We start from the raw sequence: 21,801 nt of genomic DNA on the forward strand, positions 1-21,801 counted from the left end.
ATGAAGCTTTACCTTAACAAGCACACTTTTATTGCTCAGTTACTCTCCTCAGACACAGATGCGAAGGTAAGAGAATGTACTCAAACGTCTGTAGAGCAGCGTAAGAACATTGAATGTGTTTTAATTAAATTACACATAGTTTCCTTTTCAGGCCTTGAGGGTTCTTTCACATCTTCTCTGGTGCTCCTCACTGTCATAGTTCTAAGAATTATTATTTACTAACATCATATGCAGCTTCTGGGTACCTACAACAAGAGGTGCTAATCTGAACCAAATACATCCTCAAAGGAGAGCGAGCTAAACATGAGGTGTATTTTAAACTGTTAAAGGATAAAAAAGAATACACTGGATACCTCTCATTTTGTATTACAAACAAAAGCATGTATCAATCTCAGTTAAAACAAACAAACAAAAAACAGCAAAAACACCCCCAAAAAACCCCAAACCCAAAAATCAAACAAAAATAACCACCAAATCGCCACAAACTTGAACTGGATTCATGAATTGCATGTTTTTACAGAAAATAAATTCTTTCAGCAAGACCAAAAGGGGAAAAAGCTGACAAAAATAAATATCTGTAATTAATGAAATAAAAGTGCAGTTAGGTAGTGCTGTATTTGTTTTCTCCCTTCTTTTAAAAGGGAATAATTTATTCCCTCGGGTTGTGACAGATCCACATGGGAGACTTTCCATGAGTAATATCACTAGAACTGGCATAAACATATGGTGAAAGACCACTTCATTTAAAACATGTTTTTCATCCAGTTACAAACACTTCTCCTGGACTCAAGCTTTTTATGCTTAATTTCATTTTAACCACATTAGCCCTCTTTTTGACCCCCCATTTTATAATGGGAAAATGTCTTGGAAGCATTTGATAAGTTGCAGATCACTGTTAAGACATAAAACAAAGACATTAACGAAAGTAAAATAGTTGCTCATCATTTACAAATACAACTAAGTTGTTTTCTCTAAAAGATGACCAATTTGCAGCAGGAAGTTAATATGCAGTTTTTTCTTGGAATGCAAATAAGTAAGTTGATAAATCCATTGACAGCCCAACTTCCACCCAAAACCAAAGCCCTAGGATGGAAGACTGATTTCCTCCTTCCCCCAATCAAAACTTTTCTCTCCTCATCACACAAGTTACTTCAAAATGAGAGCAAATTATGTCAAAGCTTTCCTGTCAATTCATATTTGGATAGCAAGAAAGGAAAGTAATGCTGGAACTCAACTGAAGGATCTTCTAGCGAGCACTGCACAGAAAGCACAGATGATCAAAACCAGCACCTGCAAATGGCCAGTAGAGTCTACAGTTACTCTATGACATGGGCAATGGGGATCTACCACATACCTACTTCTCTGGATGGGTCATTAGATTCTTATGTGTGGATTCTGCAAGACCAGCCAGCAATGAAGAGCAAGGGTCTTGAAATGATGCTTTCAGCTTTTGGAAACTGTTCAATGCCACTGAATCACAGCAGTTGAAAAGCACCTGTGGAGACTGACTGGTCTAACACCCTTGCTCAAAGCAGGGTCAACCAAAACAAGTTGCTCAGGGCTGTGTCCACTCAGGTTTCAACTATTTCCATGAATGGAGACTCCAAAACGTACTACGTGTTAACAGGACTACTTGGCTTCTCTGTAGCTGAGAAATGAGGTTGCGATAATATTAAACTGAGGTTCAGACTCTTTAAAAACCCAAACCAGTTCAGAAATGAATGGAAACGTGTGCCCTGCTGATTGCAGCAGTTAACAGTAGGCCCACTTAATTCCAAGTGTCTGATGTTAAACTGTTAAGATATTCTTGCAGTTGATAACTAATAGCTGTTACCTAAAAACAAACCAAACATCAAACTAAAAACCCCCAACTACTTGGAGAAGAGGAGACAATACAATATTAATAATTGTCCAAATGAGAAAACGAGTCTATCTGCTAGAGACTCCATGGCAGTGCAGCGGTGAAGAGCCCAGAGGCGCTCTGGCTGATGCAGTCAAATCCTACAGGGGGTTATAGAGAACATATGCCAGGGTGGGAGATGCAGCACCCTTTAATATGGCAGAGCATCTTCTGCCCTAAGGCACTCCTCAGCTCTGCTGGCTAGTGCGGGAGGTGGCAGAGCCAAGCCTCATCCTCAGCCTGCCCCTGGTAGACAGGCCTGGACTGTCGCTGCTGTCAGCATCTCCACGGCCCTGAGCCAGAGTACACTCACATTCACACACCGTCATCGCATGCAACAACAGATCTGCGCTGGTCCATTCCAGGGCATTTACTGGTCAGGTTACTAATACCACAGACTGACATGACATGGATTTGGGTTTAATCGAACCCCGAGAACCAGAACAAACAGATTTCACAAGCTCCAAGCCTTAGCTTCCTTTGAAGTTCAGTAAAGCTCACATCACCATCATCACAAGCACCATGTGATTTGTGCAATTTAATTACATCAACCGTGGCATAGTGAAGAAGAAGAAACCCCAATCTTATATGTATCATAATTCTCAACGGAAACTAACTTAAAATGCCTTATAAACAAGGAGTAGACATGAACTTAAACCATGCATATTCCATTAGAATTTTGACATGAGACCTGTTTTAATCACTGAAAGCTTCAACTTGCATCAAATGCAAAAACTGGTATTTCAGATGACACAAAGACAATTCACATAAAGGAAGCATCGCCAAAGCACATTGTACTAATTGCAAATTTTAGTTTAGCACAACCTAATATTAGCCACAACTCAGCCTGGCTTCATAATGCTGGTATTTAAGGTCAACTAAAAAATAATCAACTATATACTCGGATTTGCACATTAAATAAAACATATTTACAGAAACTACAGTAAGCAGCATTTAATCTGCATCTTCGCTTTATAAAAACCTGGGAGAAATGCCCTACAGACCATAAAACTGAAGAGAATCTGCTTTGAATTAGATGCCACCAGTTTTTAATTCTTACTTAGGACCAGAACAACCCTTTTACTCAAACCCCTCTCTCGGTCAGAAAACATTAACTCCTGATAATGTCAGAAGTCCAGCAACCTACAACCTACTGTAACAGCTTTATCAAAAAGCGGCCAATGGAAGGAAACATCATTTCCCCTAAATTTCACTGCTAACAATGATCAGCAGCACGGCCTTTCCAAGGAGGAGTCCTCTCCAGAATGCCAGAAGGTCATTAGGCAGTTTCTGTAAGGAGAAAGCTATGACTGAGGAGGTACCGAGTGAGCAGCTGTGGATAGGCAGGTAAAGGAGGCAGCAGGATGCTTGCAAAGCCAGCCAGGGTATATACAGGAGTGGAGAAAAACAAGGGGAATAGAGAAGGACAGACATAAGCATTCCTTTAAAAGGAATGAAACATTCCTCTAAAATTCTATGGTTTTGTCGCTAGCTAAAGAAATGGGATATATTAAAAGGATACTATATCATGATTTCAAAACTATTTCATTTTAAAACATTCAAATTGACAACGTCTCTTCCTATTTATTCTTATAGCAGAAGATTAGAGCTAACATTTCCTTCAGCAGGGAGATAATCACTGAGAACTAACACAGGAATATCCAGTTTGATTTACTTAAAAATGACAAACTAACTTCTAGGGAAAAAAATAAAGAAAGAAAAAAAAAGAAGAAAAAACCTTTTATAACAAAATGACAACACAACTTTTAGCAGTGATTTTTACACTGTGAGAAAAAAAACAGACCAGAACAAGTAATAAATGCATCACTGATTTTTACTGAAAGCCAACTTCCAAAGTATATTTACAGTACAATGTTATAACGCTGACAAGAGAAGCGCCCATGGAGGACGCACGTCGAAACTGTTTCCTTGAAACATTTATGTCAAATTCAAATGTCAAAACGTATTTTAGCCAAATGTTAGTTCTAGTTCAAACCAATAAAAGAACTGAACAGGCAGTAGGCATGTTGCCTTAGCTGCCAAAGATGTTTAACAAAATATAAAGTAGGTTTGAGAGGGAAGTTTAACGTGAAACACCAATTCAATGTTAGCAATAACTGCACATAGATGGTCATCTTCCCCCCACCACCTCCAGGCTTTTTATTTATAAAGCTCCACAGACAACTGAGCTACTTGAACAGTATTTGATGTTACATAAAAGAATTTGACACAGAAACTGTGATATTACTTCCAGTTGGAAAAAGGATTCAAGTGAAAACATCGTTTCCATGTGAGCAACACATTTGTTTTCAGGAACGTTGTGTTTCTGAAGGCAAGGAAAATAACTAATGTACGGAACTGCTAAATGGGTATGATTACATTCACAACTGCACATGTAGCCACCAAAGAAACACAAATCTCCCAAAACTGAAAAAGAACAGGAAAAGCTGCACCACTCTCAGCCCTTTCCCCTCCCCTTGCCCACTGTTCCCAGTTGTTGATGCTAAAATGGTCTGGTATAGAAGGTTCTTCACATAGCTTGGGCTTTTTGATATCTCCCTTTCAGAAGTACTCTTCCTCGCTTGTGTAACACCCACCACAACAAATGGATCATTTCTTCTTCCCTCCACTTACTCATCATTGACAAAACTGCTAGGATCCAGTTATAAAAACGAATTATCCTCAATAGGTACCTTCAGTTTAAAACCACCTGACACTGCAGTCGTCTGAATGTAATCCCTTTTCAAGCTGAAATAACCTACTCAAAGGCCCTTTGAGACACACAGCACATCTATATTCTCTGCCTCTCAAGCCCTGAAAACATCGTAAGTATGCTGAAGTATCTCCCGGTGCTGTGGCTTCTTTCAGTGTCATTCGTGAAGCTTTTAAGACTGCCATAAACTGTGTTGGTAAGAAAAGTTAAATGAGTCCAGGCAAGCACAGGCCCTGGTGTCAGTATCACACAAAAGTACTGCAAGTGAAGGTGCAACATGGGTAGCACTCACCGCCTGCACTGCCAAGAGCTGCTAAGAGCTGGCAGCCTGAGATCGGGAACAGAAATGACAATTTTATGTAGCTGCAAAGGCAAAGAGCCCTTGCTTTACTGCTACAGACACTTTGTACTTGCTTTTCAGTCGTGGAAGACTCTCAGCCTATCAGATACCTAGAAGCAATTAGTTTAATTTTCAAATCTCCCGAAAATCTAAGCCAATTTGTGGTGTTTTTTGGTTTTGGGGATTTTTTTTTTTCCATCAGGATGTGTACTACTTGTTTCCTGTTACCGGGGGAATTTGTTATCAGCTGCACAAGTGGCAATTTCCCAGGCTTTACTACTCAAAACAAACCTGAGTGTATTTTCAGAGGGCTACTTCTACACAGACTTCGGATTTGCACACAAACTTCCATTTTTACCAGATCTCAGCAGTATTGATACTTCAGAGAATAAAGAAACGTTTCCCCACTAACAACAGCATTTATGCATACGCTCACTCCTTCATTTTCTTAAACATTATTTAGAAATACATGCAGCCCACACACATACACTAACAGAGATCTAGGATGAAGAATTTCATCCCGAACGTAACTCTCTGCCAGTTAAACGCCACTGAAATTAAGGTATCTAAAGAAGAGTGCTAGACAGCATAATGCAAAATGTACTAATGTCTAACCACCTAACCTAGCCTCCTGCTATCAGCATCAACAACAATAACACAGTAAGTTTAAATAGATAAATAAATCTGTGCATCACATCTCAATAATAAAGGAAGCCCAGTAAGAGCTGAAGTGCAGAACACCAAATGTGGTTTCATAAATGAAGATTGGCAGAATCTCAACTTAAGTAAAAAACACATTACTGGCAACCTTACACAAATGGAAAAATGCTTACTTCCCCATTAGGTTTCTACAAGAATGTCTACTTGAAGACAAAACATTATCCAAACATACAACCAGGTCAGACTGTGCAATACCAGTCAGTCCTAGTATCTCACAAATCAGAGGATACATCTTGTATTTATATGATTTTAATCTGGATGCCCCTGGAATTAATCACACTGTATTTGGATCCTTCCACTTAAATTAACCAGTGAGGATTCCACAAAGAATTCCTGCTGGTGAGCCTAAGCAAATTTTCTCTATCTTTTCTGGTGAAAATTTATCAATTGCCACAGCTACTTCATAACATCACTTAAAACACACAAACATATTTTTCTGATGTCTCTTTAGGATTAAGAGGATAATAGGGTATTACCCCAAACATCACAAACATCACTTCTTTTAGAAAGACAATATCGACACAAAACAAATTAACATTTTAATGGCTTTAGTTTACATTCACTTTGCAGTATCAAAGATCTTGTTAGCATGGTGATACCATACTAGTGTGGAGCCATGCTATTTCATCTCAGGCAATGGGTAAGGGCAAGCAGTGTAAAATGCACAGATGTCGGTAACAAGGACCACACTGCAAGTTTCCATAATCAAAGTTCTTCAAATACAAACGAAAGGGAGGACATCCTATGCACAATTTCACCTATTTTAAATACGAAGTTCCTAGATGTTCCTATATTTTGTTATTTTCAGGTCCAAACCCGGTAGTTTTCAACCTGTGGTTCACAGGCTTCTTTCCAGGAATTCACAAACAACACAGAAGAAACCATTCAACTGTCAGTCTCCCAGAATTTTACATTGCAGTTTACCTGAAAACCTGAGCTTTTCTCACTTGAGATCAGTATCACTACCAAGTTTGGAATATTTAAGCCTCCTACGACTGAACCTTCACAATCCTAGCTCATACAGAGCATGGCTCATTTTCTTCATGCAGTGGCTCACACTAATTGACCAAAAGCCAACTTTCTATGCTTTATGATGAATAGACAGCATTTTAAAACATACTCTGGAGTTACATGGAACAAACTTACTTCAGTTCACTCCAGCTAAAAAAAGAATAAATAATAAAATTAATAAATGTAGTATTGGGAAAAGGCTCAGATACAGCTGTTGAAAGTTTGTCTCCAATGCTCAGTGTGAGAAGCAGTAATATGTCATTAGGTCACATTTTTCAGCTGAAGTCCAAACCTCAGTTTTAAGCTCTGACTGTACACTATTCATGTTCACAAATCATTAGGGGAGTGAACAGGAGAAGGAACTGTTCTCTTGATATAACCTGCTGCATTGAAAAGACAAGGAATGCACAAGCTCAACTGAACTCAAAGCTCTACAAAGTTCCCATAGACTGTACATCGATGCCTCTGTCTAGAGGAAGTGCCTTGAAAGTGCCCAGTCCTTTACTCCCTGACTGCACCCTCATTCATTCTGCAGCACCAGCTACCCGGTTCCTCAGGCTCCTTGCATTCCTCAAGCTATCCCTAGACCATGGCCACCACTCAGACACCTCTCAACAAAAGGCTCCTTGCTTTCTTTTGCCAAGTGCAAGATGGCACACACACTGCAGAGACGGCATGCAACATTTCAGATATAGGCAACCACTTGAAAGTTTCACCCTCCAGCATCACTGCTGATAATCACATTGTGTGAGCAAGTCAACACCTATCACAAGGAAGGGTGGTTTGGTGACCCTTCAGAGAAAAAAAAAGGACGTCAGACCACATCAGAAAACCAATTCTGGGAGAAGTGGATATGTTGTAAGATTGCCTTATGCTCATTCCACTAAAGATCTTCCTGGAAGTCTTCCCTTTAAATTAAACCAGTAAGAACCTTGGGGAGTTGACCAAATGGCACAGAAAAACTTCAAAAGTTTTAACTATATTAAACAATAACATAAATCATTTCAGTCCAAAATGAAAAGCTTTATATTTAGCCTATTACGTGCCCCACCCCCTCAAAAATATCAGACACCTAAATGAAGTAGCTTAGTTTCATTGTAGCAATCTAGCAAATCTAAGATCTAATCCTTTTTCTTTAAATCTACTAAATCCTTCTTCATTTCCAAGCTTTGGAAGTAGCCTTTAACAATATAGACTTTAGGCCAGAGTAATTTTTGGTGTCATCATAGAAAGCTCTTAAGAACAGAGAGAGCATTGCAAACAGACCAGTATAAAATGTTAAGTGATAAAAGCAGTGTTTTAAAGACTGAGTCAAACACCCCCCAAAAATAAATCCCCTACTCACAGTTTAGTTTCAGTAGTTCTATACTGAACATGAAAATCACTGCTATACGTATTTGGTACAAATCTAATTTCAAGTGAGTTTTAAGAACAAAATGCCCAGTCTTGTGCTATGAATATGCCCTATATAATGCACACATTCCAAGACTGCTCCCAGAGGACCTGATGGGGACACTGTGCCGCTCTTGTTCTTTGCGTAACCTTTGCCTCTCAGTAACCTTTTATCTTTCCAACACGTTGTTCTTTTGTGCTTCTAACCATTTTTGGATGGTTCTCCCTTCTCACCTGACTTTTGTTGTACTGCAATACCAGATGTCTTCTAACTGATTATCTTAAAAGAAAAGATGAGTTTCATTTATCTGAAAACAACAGAAGATCTACCAGAAAACAGCCCGTGTACAAATCACCACTAAGTGGGAAACAAGATTAAAAATAGAGAAGTCATTTTGCTATCTTAAATCTAAGTGACTTCTCTGTTAAAAAACAAAGTGGGAGGAATTATTGTGATCACTTTCTCAAAATCACTATCCGATTTGCAAGAGTATATTTGAGAAGAGTATATTTCTAACCAAAGAGTATGCACAGTTGTCCGTGAACACAGTCACATGCATAATGCCTTTTCATCCTAAAATCTTCCCTAATTTTACAGGTTATTTTTTTTTGTTTGCCTGTTTCGTATTCTTTAGAGGCCTGAAGGGATTTACATACTGAGAATACATAACTTTTAAAATCACTGCTTGATACTACTGTTATTATGATTTTCTCATAGAAAGAGAAAACTTAGAAGGGAAGTTGCATGAGTAACTTTTCACTCTTCCCCAAAACTGTTTTCCTATAAATTGCCCTGAACTCAAGCCAAATGACATGTCCTACTGCTCTGGAAAAAGACTTTTTCCTCAAGATTTAGATTTCTTTTGCTAGTTATATTTATTTCCTAACCCCTTGCCTTCACATTGCTGAAGTCTAGACTCCACATATGTATCTTACTCTTTTTCTGAACTTAAAGGAATTCATAATCCCTTAAAGCTATATTGACACACTCCCAATTAGTCCTTGTCCTCATCTTAAAAAAGTGTGAAGCTATTTCTCTGAAAGAGAAATGTGAAGATGGCTCCAGAATTATGTCAAATGTATGGTTTATAAAGTTTTGGTTAAAAAGTTCCAAATTCATGCTAGACAAGCCTGAAGTTATCATCTCCTATTTCACCTGTCCCTCTCTAACTTCACTGCTCACACCTTTCTTAACCTCAGAAAAGCATGGCTAGTGATGGTACTGGTATCTACAGTCAACTCATAAAATAAGCAACAGAGATGGGGCAAAGGGGAACCCTTGTTTTCTCGGACTGCTTCAAAATCTAAGATGACTTCTGAATATAGCATGGGTTCAGTTCAACGTAGATACCAGTCTGTGGAGGCACCAAGAAGAAACATCGGATATGATTTTAAACACAGGCGCTTATTGCAGCCCATGCTGTGCTGAACAAGACTACTTACTACCTAAAGTTATCAATAATCAAGAGGAGGAGGAGGAGTAAGTCCCAGTGGAAAGTGAGGTTCCCATTTCCAGGCCTATCTCCTGCGAAACATATTAAAAAAACCCATTTTGTATTTGAAGTGTGCGCGATCATGAGCTCTTACTCAGCTGTGGTAAATAATCACAGCAGAGAGTAACTTTTAAGTAAGGGACAGAAGATGGTTTGACTGGAAATCGCTGCATAACTTTAAATATTTTTATTAACCATATCCCCTTCACTCACATTTGAAACCTGTTTTTTCCTCAAATTATTTCTTCATTGCTCAGGACTTCTCATGATTCCACTAGAGCTTGAAAGAGACGAAAGCAGAACAAAGGTTCTTCAGTGCACATTTTAGACGTGTGCATTGTTTCCACCGAATATGTATTCCTTTTGCCAAAACATTCCAAACTACTTTCTACCTTCTGTTATCAGGCATCTCATGACCTAAGGTGTGTAGGTGTTCGTACATAAATGTGTCATCAATAGAGTTATATAGCTTAACAGACAAAACCAACAGCTTAAAGAAAATATAATCAAAAAGAAATAGGAATAAGGTTTCCCATATCCCTATTCCCCTTTGTACTCTCAACAGACTTGAAACAACTGCATTAATGCAGCAAGCAATAGCTTGTAAAAGGATGCAAACCAGCTGAAACATTTGATAGACAGTGTTAAATACCAGAGGATTCATATCAACCACTTTATTTGAAAAGGTGCTTTGATGTTGGCTATCTTTCATGTACCTCTTTCATGGCACATTAATAAGGAAAACTGAGATGGGGTAAATTAAGTCCCAAGGTCATATCTAGAGTTACAGCACTGTGGGTACCTGATGAAATACGGATTAATGCTGCATGAGCACTGAATAAATAAAACCACTTCTGTTAACCACTCAAACAAGTTTTACAAGTAGTTCTGAACTTTATTCGGCAACTAGACTTCAGACATCTTAATCCCCCCACACTGCTTTGAAACCTAATTATCATAATGTGAACCCGAATGTTAGGTCCCTTTCAAACTGCGAGTGCTATGAAGCAGAAAAGTAATGGGAATTAAGCTAGTGTAACATTAGAAACGTAGAGGCATGGAACTTGAAAGTGGCATTTGTTAAAGCTGAGCGAGTATAATGTAGATATTCAACAATATAAAACACACATTTAAATTGAAAAGGATATTTAAAGCATGTGCAGACACCTATAAAATACAAGCGGACCTAAAATCCTGCAGAACAAAACCATTTCCAAAACAATTTCTTGCCACCAAGGTCCAACTTCAAAAGGTATTAAACAGTCCTACTCCACCTCAGCAGAACATTTCTAAGTATTCTAAAGCAGACAATTTAAACATTAAAGAAAACCCAATGAGAACTTTACAAGACATTACAGACTTTCCCCTATTTGTCACAGTACAGAAGTGTTTGAACTTAAACAGCAGTAAATTATTAATTACATTGCTTATAAAGTCTCAAGAGCAAGAAAAGGTTTTGCTGAAAGTGGCAGAAAAGGGTTTTGTATCAAGTTTAAAGCGAAGTATAACAGAAATTAAACACCCACCCACCTAAACAACAACAAAAAAAATTCACTTGCCTGGCTGCATGTTTTACTGCTTGTTGAAAACTATTAACAATTCATGATACCTATCAAACTTTCTTTTAAATATGAGCTGAAATACTTTATTCTCAGTGTGCATTAATGTAGGAAGCACATAAGAGAAGTCAGACCAACAAGAATGTTTGTATTGATGGTCCGTATGGTTTGATGAAACCACTGAGGCTGAAAGAACAACTGTGATTTTACTTCTCCCAATGTGATGATTGTCCTGCTCTAGCACAGTTCACCTGTCATTCAGATAGTTTTCATTGCCAAGCTGCCTTCAGCCAACAATAATCAAAGGAAACCAGTTGCAGTGATTGAAATATGAAATGAAATTCCTGAAATATTTTTTCAAGATTTCCATGTAATCCAAAAAGGCCAACGAAACCCTAAAAGTTCATCATCTGCCACGTTAACGCTGAACACACTGTTGTTTCATTTACATTGCTGGTCTTGTTAAAACAAATACACTTGTCTAAACCAGAACATCTGTTTTGGTTATAATACAACATATCTTTGGCAAGAACTCACAATAGAACTAACATAAATAATCAAGAATATTTATTGAACCTTGTAAAAAAAAAAAAGTATCAAAAACCAACCTGATTTGTAACAAGAAACCTGAAGACCAGATATGACTGTCTCTGGGCTCTAGTCCAGTCCTAATCTAAGTCAATAAACATAGCTCTAAGAGGGAAACTGCATGTAAAAAAAAAAAGGGAAAGAAAGTCCTGCAGTTATTTAGGTTGGATGTAGGTACCTGAAACCATGTTGGTTAGAAAAAAAAGCACTTAAAAATATTTGCTTTAAATCAAACTGTCAAACTGAGGCCAGACAGGTTTTAAAGCCACACGAAAAATCGTGCCATATGCCTCATTTCCTACTACTGTCTCCACTGGTACGTCTTCTCCTTGGAAAACTTCAGTAAAGATGTACGTAGTTTGTACTTGCCATTGTTGGAGCTTCATACTTTAATTGCTTGCTTTTCATATATTTATGAGCACCAAAACCAAAGCAGTTCCCAAATTAGATGTTATCAAATTAGATCAAATTATCATATTAGTTATCAAATTAGATCCAGATCACCACTGGCGCTGCCAGGAAAAAGCGGCAGGTTATAGTGGTAGGGGACTCTGAAAGGCACAGAGGCACCCATCTGTCAGCCTGACCCAGTCGCAAGGGAGGTGTCTTGCTACCAGGGGCTCGGATCAGGGATGCTGCAGAGAGGCTACATGGTCTAGTAAGTCCCACTGACTATTACCAACTTCTAGTCACCCATGTGGGTGCGAGTGACACTGACAGCAGTAGCCCAGAAAACATCAAGAAGGACTACAGAGCCCTGGGAGAGGTGGTTAGGGGCTCTAGAGCACAGATAGTGGTGACATGGTTTAGTGTGAGGTGTCCCCACCCATGGTAGGGAGTTGGAACTAAATGATCTTAAGGCCCTTTCCAACCCTAACGATTCTATGATTCTATGTTGTAATGTTTTTGAAAGAAACTGAAATTAAGAAATTAAGAAACTTTGGAAGTCTTGTTTGGTACTGATACAACTGAAATAGTTTGAAGTGAAAATCAGTTAATTTGATACTCGCCATGTAACTAAGAAAAAGGTGAAACTGTTCTCATTTAAGTAGTTAAGTAGTAGTTAAGTGCTTGGTAGATTTGGATACTGAAGCAACGTGATAACCTGATGCACCACTCTGAAGTTACTGTACATGACTTTAGTATCAGAAACTCAGCATATTCTGCACATACATGCAATCAATTAAGTGTTCAGCTGTTTATTATCATTAATATTTGAGCTCATCCTGTCCAGATTATTTGTGCATGCATCAACTGAACACTTTGGTTCTAAAATTACAGACCGTAATTGTCTCATTTCCCTGGAAATGCATGATCCAAGTTCCATATGATGAACTGGACATAAAAGTGAAAAGGTTTTTGTTTTTTATAATCATTTCTGATCCTATTCTCCCCTTCTAACAAAAAAACCCCATAAGCAGTATCATATTGCAGGCTTTTTTTGTAAAGGAAGCTGAAGTCCATAGTACCTTTCTGAATGACAGCTTAAGAAGTTGATTGGGATTCTGGTTTTAAAGCACTATAAAACAACCCAGCTTCATCTGCCAAGCCACTCTACATTTGGACTCCTTCAAGGAAAAAGACTGTAAATGCAAATACAATTGGCAATTCTCTGAAACCTGCACCCAGCAACAAACTGAACTCTGTTTTGCTGGGCAAGGATTTCCACCTTAGTGCAGCTCAGTGCACAACTGGGACAAGCCTAGGATGTGGTATCATGTTAGATGCAACTGGCTATTCTGTTATAGTTTAAGTACTGGAGAAGTTTTGTTTTGTTCTTTTTTTTTTTGGGGGGGGGGGGCCTGGGGTCTTCCTCCCCCAGTTTAAGCATATATTGATTTGTAAATCCATTTTTTTTTACTTATAACTGCGACCTGCTGACATGGATCTTCCTTAAAAATTAACTGTTGCAACATTAAACAAACCGTTTCTTAGAGATTTTAATTGAAAAAAAATTTATAAGGATAACCTGATCCAAAAGCATACCATGGATTTCCACAGAATTGATTCACGTATATATACATATATACAACACATGTATACATACATATATACAACGCATTCATTTCCCCCTGTCATGAACAAGTAACAATCAAGGGAAGACCTGGTACATGGAAACAGAAAAGGGTTTTGTGATCTGAGAGCACAAGCTCCAGGAGACTTTTTGTTTAATAAATAAAAAAGAGGATCATCAGAGCAAGTCATCTATCACAGCTCCCCTCAAAAGCTACAGCAGCTCTCATGCCTACTGTCACCTATTGCTCAAATGGTAAGTCTGTACTAATTGCTCCTTGTTTAGCAAGCATCATTTACTATTTTGAACTCAGAGTGACATAAATTCCAGGCATTTCATCAGACTATCAGAAGCAGGGGGTAGATGCATGGACTCATCATTCCTTTCAGTTACCAAGAACTACCAACTATATTAAGGAGAAAGTTTTCCGGAGCTAGAAAGGAAACAGAGGAAACTTGCAGAACTCAGCTAGGAAACCCCAGCACTGGATAATGCAATGAGATTCACATAAAAGTAGTTTAGCAGAAAGGGAAACATATGAACTCAGATCTTCAAGAAAGATGCTCAGTCAAGACTGTCAAAATACGAGGAGATACACTTGCAGTCCACCCAATGTGTAAACCCACATAAACGTGCACACAAACAGCAGTCTACAAAATTTAGTGCATCAAATGTCACCTATAGCATGCAGTAGCAACAAAGAAAGTCCAACATCACAATCCTGTGATTTTCACTTTCATATGCAGTGTTCTGCGTACCAATTCTGAAGTAGGAACCAGCCCCTCGCCATAAATGAGCACAGCACAAGAAGACACAAATACACACTGAAAGCAAAAATGCTTCTGATTATGCTAATTTTCACTTCCAGAAACTAATTTGGCACATTAAAAAAAACCTGCAGTTACATAATTTTCCTACAAATATAATGAGTTTGGGAAAAAAAAAGGTTAAAATAAATTGTCACTACTAAAAAAATAACCAACTTCATCACTTGACTGTTGCTTCAGAGCATTGATACTAATTCCTATTTCACAAGAGCTTTCAAGAATATCAATTTCAAGAATGTGGTGGCTCTACTGCCCCCCCAATATATAATACACAATATATAATGATAGTTACTTTGAAAAGTCTATAATCCTGAACTATAAACAGAAAGAAAATACTAGAGCAAAAGAGGGAAAAAACAGTGAGAAAACCATCCACCACAATATTATATAAATAACTTCTGTGTAAACTAGTTACTTACATTTTGTAGCATATGATCAATAAATAAATCACTTTTTCAGACAACGTGCTTACATCAACCTAATGGATTTTTAAACTATGAAGCAAACAACGGTGAAATTAAACATTTGCCCCAAAACCACACAGCACGAAGAGTTTTCCATTCTCTACAGTCATTGAAAATCTACCATTTTGAAAATGGATTCAGGAAAGAGGATGCTTGTTTTTCAGAAGCTTGATCAGCCTCTTTCCTTTACAAACAATTAAAATGAGAAAACCCTGCTACATCTCCTGGAATACAGAGGAGATTTAAGTATCAGATCTTGTGCAAATTTACTTAGAAATCTTAGAAACAAACAAGTGCAAGTAAAACCACAGCACAGGTTAGTAGGAATACTACATTTGTTGACCATTTCTGTAAGATAACTTCCAAATCTCTGGAGAAAAGGCTGTATTGAATGTATATAGTAGTTTGAAGAGACAAAGGCTTCTTCTAACTTTCGATAACTTATTTCAGTATGTTAAGCCAGTGAAAACTGAGAACTGCTGTTAAACTTCAGCACAAAAGATAAGCCAAGCTAGACCACCAAAAATGCTTTAAAAAGAAATAAAGGTGTTAATTTAAAACATATATAAAAAACCCCACCAACAAAACCCAACAAAACACCAAAAGAAACAAAAGCAGTTCTGCATGGGAGAAAGGAAAGTCATATAATACAGTTCCCATCAAAATCAAAGAGCAGAATAATTTAGTTTGAATTCAACAACCTAATGGATAAAATCTTAAGTTTAGAGAGGATAAATACCTTCACTACTTTCTGCTAGGTATTAACAAACTATTTATTCCCATACCATTTAATACCCACAGGATTAGCAAGCATTCCAATACTGTAGTCAGACAACATAAGCTTTCTTACTTGCATTTAACTCTCATTCATCAAGAAATAAGCACACACTGCCGAAACAGGTCCTTGGCTGTTTGAGCTGCTACTCTCACACGCTTTCTTACAATGATAATAACAACACAAGTGAACCTCAGGAAGAAAAAATAAAATGCTTCAGTGGGTCTATCTTACTCACTCATGATAACTACTTTCATGCTCAAAGCCATTTCCCTTTGGCTTGAGGGATGGATGGGTCAAGCTTGACTCGAAGACAGACAAAAAGAAATGCTTCCAAAAATTGTATTTAAAAGTACCTGCTAAGTTAAAATCTGCTGTACAGATGAATATCCCAGCAAGCAAAGTGATCTTACCAGTAAACAACATCCAGTGGTGCAAAGTATTTCTTCATAATTAAGTCAGCAAAGTAAGCTTCTGTTTCTCTGCAGGCGGTGCCATTGCCAATCACGATAGTGCTACAGCTTTGCATGGGGTAAAAAAAATGAATAGTTATTATTACTTATTCTTTTAGATTTTTTCCACACATAGCACTCAATCCACAACAACCACCAATACATCTTATTTTATGTAACACAAGGCCTGGATACAATCAGAACCTATTCCTAGCAATAGCATATTGTGTTTATCATGTTTTCCATGTGACTGCTCAGGAGATGAGTCAACATTTTCACTCATTCAATGGAATTTAACAGTGGTAATATCTGCAGAAAAACAAAAAAAAATCATACTTCATATTCATAAAAGGAATGCAATGTTACTTACAATCCTCAAACCCTTTCACCTCATATTTCCCTCATCTGTTCTATGCTTCAATGAAAAAGGGAAGAAGACCAAGCAATAAGCATCTTAATTCCTTAACAGGAACATCATATTTTGTAACAGCTTGCAAGGTCACTGCCTCTGACTGCCCCCACCACAGCCAGTCAGCCATCAAATCACCTTGTCTAAAGCCAATCTAAGACTTAAAACTGGACTGTGCGCTGTGGCAGTCCAGCAGCTGACCCAGTAGACCAGATGTCTGTCCACAGGGGATCCCAAAGTAGCTGAATACAATAACCTGTTAACCATGCTGCCCCTATTTGCAAGTCCATCTGGAGATCTATCTGAGCAGGATTTCCTTTGCTTAGTAAAACTTTTCTGAAAGCTAAAATGTGGCTTTTGGACCAGGGAAAGATTGATGAGTGGTTTAGGGGGGATATGAAGAGTGTGGCTAAACTTATGTCTTAGCTGAATGTTCATTTCTATTGCTAAAAATAAATGGATTGACAGAGCTTTACAGGGATACATTCATAGCATGCCGCCTTAGTCATAGCCATGGCTTGATTTTGTATGCTTCTAACATATACATAATGTAAAAGAACATTAGACTAAAAGAAAAAAAAGCCTTGAAGTTCATAAAAAAATTGAATAAGTCCAGTTAAATCAACTGAATTCTTATCCCACCCAAACCAAAGTATTGATATAGTAAAGATTTCCATTACATTTGGTAAGAGAGAGTAATAAATGGAAGTTTCTTTAGCATACTTGTATTGTAGCAGAAGCCTTTTTATCTTCTCAGCTTCACGAAATCCTTGGCCAGTATGCAAGTAAACAACATCAGTATGGAGTATCTGACCTAGAATAATGAAAGGCAAAGCCATTTGATAAAACACAAATATCCTAATGCTGTATCCTGAGGAACTAGTAAAGTTAATTTGATTATTCACAAAAAGAGCTTTTTAGTAACACATTTTCCCCTTTTATTTCTGATTCCAATGACAAGAAATGCATGGTGGGCAGAGGACAAAAATGCTTTGGCTGCCAAAGCAAAATGAGTTGATACATTTTCTAGTTCCCTAGGAACATATTCACATAACAAATAATCAGCATCTAGTCTTAGGAGGCAAATACGGTATATTACATTATGAAAGAGGAAAAACAGCAATTCACTGTAGAAGATTTATTGCTCTAGTCTAGGACATTTTACAGATCCAGTAAAGAGAGATGAAAATGAGGAACGCAGTCTCTAGCCTTGCAGTCCAGGAACTTAAGAACTCCAATGCCATCTCCTCTTGCCATCATCCCATCAATCCCATTTGGAAATAACTGTATTTACTGGTATCGATAGCTTATGGTGCAATGCAAGCTAACAGCAATTTACCTATTCATTTAACTATGGGTGGATATATTTTCAGACAAGAAGCAATGACAAATTCAAAGGAAAACAAACCATTTTTGCATGGGTCCAAAGAGGTGCGTATCCCTAGATGAGACTAGGATGAACTGGAAAGACTGCTTTCTTTATCTGTCTGAAAACTGAACTAGTAAGTTCTGCAAATACAATGTTTCTGACTTGCCACATTAACACACATGCTATTATACAAGAAGGGCTGATAAAGTGTCCAGATGTCCAAGATATTACCCATGAAAAGTTATAGAAAGTATTTAAATTCAAATTCTCTGTTAAACAATAAAAATGCCAGGTGTTCCCGTTGCCGACTACCGAGAGGCAAAATGATTTGAACCTGTATTCGAGAATGCAGAAGGGATTTTAAATTCTATTTCAGAGAGAACTAATAACACCAAAGGAGACACTGGAATCCAGGTGCCAGAAACTGAACCTTAAAAGCCTGAAAAAAGGAATTTGCATGACAGGATGTGTGGAAAACACTAAAGTCTTACCAAAATGAACAAAAAAATCAGTTTGATAAAGAAGTCTGTTGTGAAACTTTCCTTTCCTCTAAATGAATACACTTTTATCAGTCCTTTCAAAAATATCTGGAATTGAAACTTACTGGTTGGTGAAATAATTGCCAACTTGCAGCCATGTTTGTAGCCAGGATCGACTCCCATCAAAGTCCGGCCTCTCACAGGGCTGGTCAGAAGCAACTGCCGAAGATTCCTCCCAAACATCATCACAGACTCTTTCTCTGCATCAGATGTCAACTTTGACCTTAAAGGTATGAAAGCAAAAAACATTTTCCCCTCAGTTAGCTCTGAAATGCATTTTTGGATTGTTCCAAGTTGTAAGGCTTTTTGCAATCATGTTTTCATTACTACAATTAAATATTAGATTTCCAGTCAAGATTTTGATGTTTTTTTAAAAAGGATCAGCTATGTGATCATCTTATTGTAAATCAATATGAAAAGTATAATAGAAACACCTATAGGAATGTACACACACCAACAAACATTCAAATAAACGCAACTGTGAGAGAAGAATAGCTTCCCATAAAAATGCAAAGAAAACTAGATTTGAAGAAAAATCACTACCCAGCAATAAAAGGATCATCAGTTAGACTGAGAAGCACTAGAAAGAAACTGTAGGAGCCTATCCAATTAACTGCTAACACATGATGACTCATGAGGCATTTGATCCATGAATTCTATTTAACAGTCATCACAGAAGTTTGTAGACTTGAGCTCTTTCTAGGTTTCTGTTTCCTCAGAATCGAACTAGAAAGCTGAGGAGGACATGATGTTCCCTACCTTTTTTTTCCCCCCTTCATGTTCTTCAACAGAAGGAAAGGAATTAGTGCAGGAAGGATTGGCAAGAACACTTACTGCAGAATGTTACAAGAAAAGTCTTGCTGAGTGAAGGTGTACAAAATGCATTATTTCTTGTAAGATGCGGCCAGTAAGACAATGACTGATAAAGACAAGTATTTTTATCACAGTATGGCATTCTACATAAAAAAAGCAAAACTGAAAAAGCAATGGATTCATATATGTCCATCACCTAGCTGATTTTCTTTCTGTTCTTTTGCAGGTACTCAATGCCCTTTTCAGTTGCATTAGGCTGGCAATAGCTACAATATTAGGCAAGCAAAAGCAATCCAGTAAAGCCTTCAGGGTAGCCAGGACCCTTATTTTTCTTTTCCTTTTACCCATCAATGGAAAAAGTAATACCCTGGTTAATTTTTACAGAAGAAAAAACCTGCAGTCCAGTTAACTAACCCCTAAAAACAGGGCAGGGGAAATTATTAAGTTGCTTAGGTCAATCAAGGCAGGACACAAGCAAGCTACCAACAGCTGAAAGACAACACTCATAAAGGCTATTTGACATGATGTAGTATGAAGCTGTTCTGAGCAGTTTTTAAATGCGGAAGAACTTAAGAGTCTGATCTGAATTTGCCCAGGATCCATTCAAAAAGCCAGCTCAGCCCTGCTTCATCCCAAAATGGAGCAGAAAGAGCTGGTAAGTCCTCATCATCTAGTAAATCTTTACCATCTAGTAAAGGGGTCCAGATTCTTTACTAAATAAGTGTGCAACAGCAAAAGATTCCCCTATATCTCCATGCTTTTTGTTTCTGTGTCATGTATACCAAATAACACAGACATGATTTAAAGGGAGATGGTGAAGGTTATACATGCATTCCAAGACTCCTTAGCAATTCAAATGTGCACCCAGCACCAAAGAGCAGACACTCCATACATTGCCACCACTAAGAAAAGGAATTTGGGAATGGCTGCTCTAGTTCAGGTAAGTGTTCCCTCTATCCCAGCATCCTGTCTCCAAGTGTGGAAATAAGCAGCTGCCTAGGGAGCCGCTACAGCAGCCATAGTATACCTGTCCCATAATCTTATCCTAGCCTCCAACTATTTCCAGCTTGGAGTATCTCCTAAACTTGATGTTTGTCTCTAGTAACCCATAACACACCTGTTGTCCAACTACCCAGTTTCCTACAAAACCCATGCACATTTCTTACACCCATATCATCTGCTGGCAGTGAGTTCTACCCAACAGGCCCATCACAAAGTGCGCAAATAGCTGCCAACTTTTGGCTGGAAGCCGATTCTTTGAGTGTTATGGCCCCGTAGGTCTTATACTGGAAGAGAGTAAAAACTGATCTGTAGAAGCCCTGTGCCACTCTTCACATGCCATTCAGCTCCAAGTCCTCCTTTCCAAGCTGAGGAGTCATAGCATAGTCAACCCTTCTTCATACAGAAATTTTCATACCTTGGTCCCCTCCATCGGGTCTTTTCCAGTTCTAATGAAACATTTATTGCTTCCTACACGCACCTCCCCAAGGTGAAGGGACCAAATGGCCAACAGCATTCCCAGTACAGGCCAACTAAATCAATGATTCTCTGTTTTGTCTTTATTCCTTAACTAAATAATCTACCTTCTGAGCACTTAACGTTTATACGGAGCTATGTATCCATAGTGCCAAAGCGTTCTTCCTGTGGTGTGATAGCTCAGAGCTCACTATCTTATATATAAAAAAATAATTACTTCCTCTTGCAAGTATCATTTTACACTCCTCTCCACTGAATTTCAGTTGCAGCATCCTTCTCCCATACCTCAGAATGAGCTTCTTCCAGGCAGAGCCCAGGGACTAAATAATTCGATGCCACTTGTGAGAGACCAGAGAAAACAAAGCCAACACCTAAGCCTCACAACTATACAATCTATATAGACGCAGAAGAGATTCCATCAATCATACTTGCATACAAATGAAGTTTAAAAGTGGCTGGTAAACAAGGGAAAGTTGAATGATCTTGGAGTGGAGGCTTTGTACAGAGAAAGACCAAGTTCCAGCCTTCCATCTATCCTGAAGATACAGGGCCCCTGTTGCCCACACAGCCAAATCCTCCCACACTGCAAATTCACATCAGTCCACCTGTGAAGGAGGACTTGTGCAGGAATTAAAATTGCCCCTCAACACATGCTATTAATTACGTGCACCTTATGGAAATCATGTTTAAAATTGGCATGGATATACAGAAACCTTTATAGTAACAGGAAACGTTACTGAAAGTGCCAGGTGCGTAGGGGGGAACATAACGTATGTCCTTTCTATTACATCATATCCCGTATTTTTTTAATTTCAAATATAGACCTTTCTTTTCTCTCTGTCTCTCACTCAACACTCGTATCAATGACATTATCTATGGTCCCAAATACTGGCCCCTAATTTCAACTTTGGGATAGTTATTTGATCCTTGAAAAAATATCAAGCTAC

The 21,801-nt window shown here is 38.1% G+C and overlaps 1 protein-coding gene across 1 annotated transcript in view; it reads right to left on the minus strand.

Annotated features, from left to right (window-relative positions):
- SRBD1 (S1 RNA binding domain 1) overlaps nucleotides 1-21,801 on the minus strand; it is a 125,370-nt gene that overhangs the window by 76,318 nt on the left and 27,251 nt on the right. Inside the window, exons 14-16 of the mRNA XM_057396971.1 lie at nucleotides 18,631-18,788; nucleotides 17,381-17,471; nucleotides 16,210-16,317 (exon numbers count right to left, since the gene is read on the minus strand). Of these exons, the coding sequence (XP_057252954.1) occupies nucleotides 16,210-16,317; nucleotides 17,381-17,471; nucleotides 18,631-18,788 (357 nt within the window). The remainder of the gene's footprint in view (nucleotides 1-16,209; nucleotides 16,318-17,380; nucleotides 17,472-18,630; nucleotides 18,789-21,801) is intronic.

This window comes from Pezoporus wallicus, unplaced genomic scaffold (genome assembly GCF_028554395.1).
Source record: "Pezoporus wallicus isolate ANWC-B61680 ecotype Strahan unplaced genomic scaffold, APGP_CSIRO_Pwel_v1 contig_8791, whole genome shotgun sequence".
Classification (NCBI taxonomy): Eukaryota; Metazoa; Chordata; class Aves; order Psittaciformes; family Psittacidae; genus Pezoporus; species Pezoporus wallicus.